This window comes from Gopherus evgoodei, chromosome 16 (assembly GCF_007399415.2).
Source record: "Gopherus evgoodei ecotype Sinaloan lineage chromosome 16, rGopEvg1_v1.p, whole genome shotgun sequence".
Taxonomy (NCBI): Eukaryota; Metazoa; Chordata; order Testudines; family Testudinidae; genus Gopherus; species Gopherus evgoodei.
In genome coordinates, this window is record NC_044337.1 from 13,957,869 (window position 1) to 13,963,241 (window position 5,373).

The 5,373-nt window shown below is 57.4% G+C and overlaps 1 protein-coding gene across 1 annotated transcript; it reads right to left on the reverse strand.

Moving 5' to 3' along the window:
• Positions 1-1,893: 1,893 nt before the first annotated feature.
• Positions 1,894-4,655, reverse strand: IER5L (immediate early response 5 like). Its single transcript, XM_030535518.1, has one exon. The coding sequence runs from the start codon at positions 4,474-4,476 to the stop codon at positions 3,370-3,372; it is 1,107 nt and encodes a 368-aa protein (XP_030391378.1). The 5' UTR covers positions 4,477-4,655; the 3' UTR covers positions 1,894-3,369.
• Positions 4,656-5,373: the final 718 nt, after the last annotated feature.

Below are 5,373 nucleotides of genomic sequence, written 5' to 3' on the forward strand. Positions count from 1 at the left end.
CCCTGTGCGCTGCGCTGCGCAAAGTGACCGGGGCGGCGGGTCGGTTTGTTTAGCTCTGCCAGGGGAAAAGGGCCAGTTTTTGCGCCTCTAACAAAAGGCTCGAGGCGCTGCTGCTCCCCCCGCGCCTTTGGCCATCCTGGCTGTGGCCCGGCCCTCGAGCCCCACCGCGATCCGGGCCCCCGCTCCCCAAAACTCGCCTCTGCCAGAGGGGGCAGGTCGGAGCGTCTTTTCCCAGTCCCCCGAAGTAGCGGGAGGGCTGCAGTGTTCCAAAACTGGCGCTAGGGGGAGCTCTGACAACTGGCTTCGCCTGAGAGCCAGGGTAGGTTTAATGGAATCAAATCACAACAATAATCCTACAAAAAAGATTTCGGAGACTTCGAAGCGAAAGAAAGAAACCGACAGAACAGGAGACTCCTGCCCGCAACAAAGCCAGAAAGTTGGTGTAGGGGAGAAGAGTTCCAACCCCCAGTGAGCGGGCCCCACAGTAATTCCAGGCTGACACAGGGCGATTTGTACTTTAAACGTTATATAGCTGGATTATTGGGGGTGTGTAAACGCACACGCACGTTGTTACCTTGTGATTAAGCTCGAGATAATCGACTAAATTTCTGCTTGACTAATCGCAGTCTCCTGTTGACTGTGCCTTTCCAATGCGATTTTTTCCAACCCTCCCCCGCATCCCCCCAGTCCATATCTCTGGAGAGGAAAGCACAGTACTTCGTTGCGGGGAGGGGGGTGGTTTAGTTCGAATCGTTGCAGTCATCGGCAGTTTCTTCGCCCCCCGGGCTCACAGGAGAAATCGTAGCGATTCTGTTCTAAAAAACCTGGACTAGCAGCAGCACCAGCGGTCGATTTTGCTCTAAATCTGCACGGTTTTTGCACGGGCTTTCAAAATCCTCTTCTGAGGTCAGCCTGTAGGTGGTCAGGGAGCCTTGATTACCTTCCTTCATTTGGGTTTTTTGTGTGGTGTCTTTTTTAAAAAAAATAAAACACACCACCAAGTGGCACAGAGTGGTGATAACAAACTGCAACTTAAAAAAAACCAACCCAACTTCACAAGCACATCAGGGAGGATGAGGCGAGAAAAGCAGGCTGCTGCTGTGGCAGGGTTGGGGATAGAATTAATTTAGCGCTCTCTGCCTAGGCTGAGATAAGAATACTCACTCCTCGTGCACCCATTCTTCAGACCCTCGCCATCTGTTTTTTTTTTTAATATGGATCAGCTTGTGGACTAGGAAACCCGTCGGTGGGCTAATGGCATTGTGCACTCTGGTGCTAGTATTTTTGTGCAAACTAGGCATCGTAGGTCTAAACTGGTTTTAAGCAAGGAGCAGGCACTTGTCCCTAGCAGATCTGATTTATGTGGTTGAAATATCCCTATCTCCACCCTCCTATTGTCTTGAAGTAGATGAACAGTTAAGACCTGGGAACAGTATAAGCCTAGGCAATTAAAAAAAAATATGCAGCGTTTTTACCTCCCTGTTGTTGAGTTGAGGGTCTCCTACTGTAGGTAGAAGTGCTGTTGTCTGGGTAGTTCAGGGCCTTTTAAGCAAATGCTGGAGATCAATTAATCTATGTAGGGGTCACCTGAGACTCACCCCCCTGGGAAACTTTGAATAAGTGGCATCTCCACTCATCTGAAAGCTAAAGATTTGTCAGCTTCTAGTAAAAAGAAGTTCAGGCTACAGGTAATCTCCCCCCACCCCAAAGAATTTAGGGTGGGATCTATAGATCTAGCCTACAGGCGAAAGCCCTTTGGTATAAGCATTCATATAGCCAAGCTGTGAGCTCCAGCGATTTCACCCTTACTATGCAAAACCCAGCATCATACTGGGAAGAGCGAAGAGGGTTAAGCCCAGGTAAAAAGACCACCACAAACTTTATAATGGACTTTTTATTAAGATTATAAATTTAAACAAATCTGAACAGTTTTATCCGGTGATATTCCATTCAATCCGCACAAAAATACAGGGATATAATGAAGAAAAAAAAAACAACAAAAAACGTTTGGCAAGGCTCCCTAGTACACCTAGTGCTTATACTGTGATGGTTGGGATGACAGGGCTGCAAAAACAAAAATCAAACACCTTTTTACAACAAAAGGTTTATTTTTTTAAAAATAATGTAAAATTAAAAAAAGGTGGAGAGAGTCAAGGGGCCACAGATCTCTTCACAAGACCAAGCAATGCTGGCTTTATGGTTTGGAAGGCTGAAACCAGAACAGTCAAACTTAAAAACTAAAAGCCCCAGCATACCACATTCAAAGAGACGTTAAAAGTAGTGTTAACACGTTTACCTGTGGCAGTCACATACACCTAGGTGAAGGTACACAAACACTGAGCGAGGGTGGGGTAAGGAGGACTGCAGAGCTGTGCATGATGGGAAATGTAGTTTGCCGTGGTGTCCCCAAACTTGTGTCCGGTTAAAAAGCGTAGGCCGGCAGGACTACAGGTCCCATGGAGCAGCCAGAAGAGTGGAAGAGGGTAAGAGAAAACCGCCCTTCTTCCTCCCCCAGGAGAAGCTATTGTGCTCTGCAGGGTTACCCTGGCACGCATGGTAGGAAGAGGGGTCGCAGCAGACAGTCCTCCTGGCAAGTGAGGAAAGTTGAAATGTTTTCATTTCTGCCTTCGGCTTTTTTTTTTTTTTTTTTAAATAAAGGCTGAAGTAGAGCAAGCGAGAGGAAGGCTGCTCCCGCAGAAGGGCGCTGCTGGAGGGAGGCACTGACCCACGCTGCTGCTGGCGGTGTGGGAAGGGGAGAGGAAAATGGAACTAAATGAAGTACTTTGAATGGGAGACGGAAGGATTTAATCCACCCCGCGGGCTAGGAACCTTGCAAACGCGCCCGGGGTCCGTCTCCCCCTGCCTGGGACAAGCGAGGAGTGTGTCGGTTTAACAGACCCGATCACACTTGGCTCCCCTTTTTCTGTAGGCTCCTTCTCCCCGCTTAGACCCCCCTCCCCAGACCTGCAGACAGAGTCCCCCAGAGTTAGTCCAACGGCCTCTGCAAGCTTCGGCGTCTCTTCTCCCCGCCCCATTAGCTCCTCCAGGGGCAGAAAAGCACAGCTCTCCAAACTCTTCCCCAGCGCACACGGCTTCCCCGGGGCAGCAGCCCTCGCCTCACGTGGCAGGGTCCCGGGCTCGAGTCGCCCCCGCACTCCATACAAAATAAAGCCCGAGCGGACACACGGCATACTTAAATAGGTGCTTTTCATCTCTGCAAAAATAAAGTCCCAAGATCTGCGATTTTTATTGTACAGTTTAGAAAACATGAGCTCGGCTTCCCCTCCCCCGCCCGCCCCCTCTTTGTTTCAGGGGCCCCTCTGGAGTCCGTGTCCCTGGGATCGCTCCCCCCCGCGTCCATCCCCGCCCCTAGAACGCCACGATGGCTCGAGTCCAGGCTCCCAGGCTGGCCAGCGCCTGCTTGCCGCACAGCTGCCCGTTGAGGGGCTGCTCACAGTCCGCCTGCTGCCGGCTCACCAGCCCCGAGAAGCCGGAGCCGAAGATGGAGATCAAGTTGGAGATGTTGGAAGAGTCCGGGGGCTGCTCGGGGCTGAAGTCCTCGAAGCGGGCTCGCTTGCTGCAAGGGGAGAAAAGGGAGCCGCCCCCCACTGCCACCCCGCCCGGGTCCCCGTCCTCCTCGTCCTCCTGCCCCGGGTAGTACTTGCGCTTGGTGCCTGGGGTAGGCGGCGGGGCGCCGAGTCCCGCGGCGCCCTGGCAGCAGCACGGGCACTGCGAGCAGCAGTCCTGGTGCAGGTAGCCGTTCTCCACCGTGGTCACCACATGGGTGTCCAGGTCCAGCACCGTGGTGCGGCTGCTACAATGCGCCGAGGCGCCGCCGCTCGCTGCGCTCATGGCCGAACCCGGAGGCGCCGGGCTGCCGAAGTCACAGCTCGTCGGCACCGGGTAAAGCAGCCCCGGAGAAGCGCTGCCGCCGCCGCCCCGGTAGAAGCCGGGGGAAGAGTCTCTGCGAAGCGCAGAAGGGGCCGCCGGCTGTGGCTGCTGGGGCGGGCTGGGCTGCAGCTCCAGCGGCTCGTCCTCCTGGGGCGCACCGGGCAGGAGCGCAGCGCACACGGGCACCTCCAGCAGGTCGCCGCCGCCTCTTCCCAGGACTCCCCCAGCCGCGCCGCCCAGCCCGCAGCTCCGCGGCTGCTGCATGCCCGGCTCCGGGTCCCCGGGCTCGGCCGCCAGCTGGAGCGGACTGAACTCCGGGGGGATCTCTCCGGCGGGCGCGCAGCCCGGGGGCGCCCCGAGCAGGAGGCCGCCCTCCTGGTAGTGCTGCTGGCGGCGGTAGAGCTCGGCGTACCGCTCGCTCAGGTAGAGCTGCCGGGCGTTGCGGAGCACGTAGGAGACCAGCAGGTTCTTGTGGAGCTTGATGCCCCCGCGCTGGGTGCGGGAGCTGTGGATCTTGCGCAGGGAGAGGCTGATCAGGCTCTGGGCGTCCAGGGCGCACTCCATCCTCCTCCGGCCCCCCAGCATCTGTTCGCTCCGCGCTGGCAGCCAGACACCCCGGGCCGCATCCACCCGGGCCGGGAAGGGGCTGGGGTCTGCTGTTGGTGTGCGGGGGGGGTCTCGCTCTCTCTCAGGGGGTCGCCAGCGCTTCGAGGGGAGCCACCATCACCGGTGCGCCCCCGTGCCACCGCCACCCCCGTCGCCACCCGCCCTCACCTTGAGCGCAAAGCAATGAGCGCTCGCCTACCCAGCCCCCGCTATTTATATGTCCTCCCCAGCCCCGCCCTTGGCTCCCGCAGCCTATCGCCGGGCCCGGCCCGGCCTGACGGGCAGCCGCCTCCCGCCCAGCAGAGACCGGGCCGGCCAATCAGGGGAAGGCGGTTCCTTTGTGCTATTCAAATACCTAACAGACTTGGGGCTGCTGCCTGGAATGTTCTCATGAGAGAGGAGCCGCCGCGGCAGCCGGCAGCCCGAGCCGGGGTGGGCGTGGGGGGCTGCAGCCGGGGATGGGTGGGGGACGGGACACGTGCACCAACGGGTCATGCCCCCGGGTGGGGAGGCTGGTTTCCCCGCGGCTGCGCTGCTTCCCTTGGCAGGTGAGTGGTCACCATGTGCGGGGAGAGGGGGCTGGCCTGAGACGCAGGGTGGCTTCTGGGCTTCTCTCTCCCTCCTTCCAGCAGGTAGGACCGGGTAGAGGGGGGAGATGCAATAATAAAAATACTGAATATTTAATTACTAACAGAATCCTAGAGACCAGAGCTGGAAAGTCCCGCTCCTGGGCGTGTGATCCGGCCCCCACCTGGCCAGGCAGGGAAAGCACATGGCTCCAGCCTACCTACCGGCAACACAGAGCATGTGAGCGCCCTAAAAGACCGGGGAGTTCACCAGGCAGGGCGGGCGATGTGCCCGCCCCGCGTCGGTTCC

What these genes read in the sequence shown, in the direction of transcription:
- IER5L (XM_030535518.1), bottom strand. Translation starts at nt 4,476, where the DNA reads ATGCTGGGGGGCCGGAGGAGGATGGAGTGCGCCCTGGACGCCCAGAGC.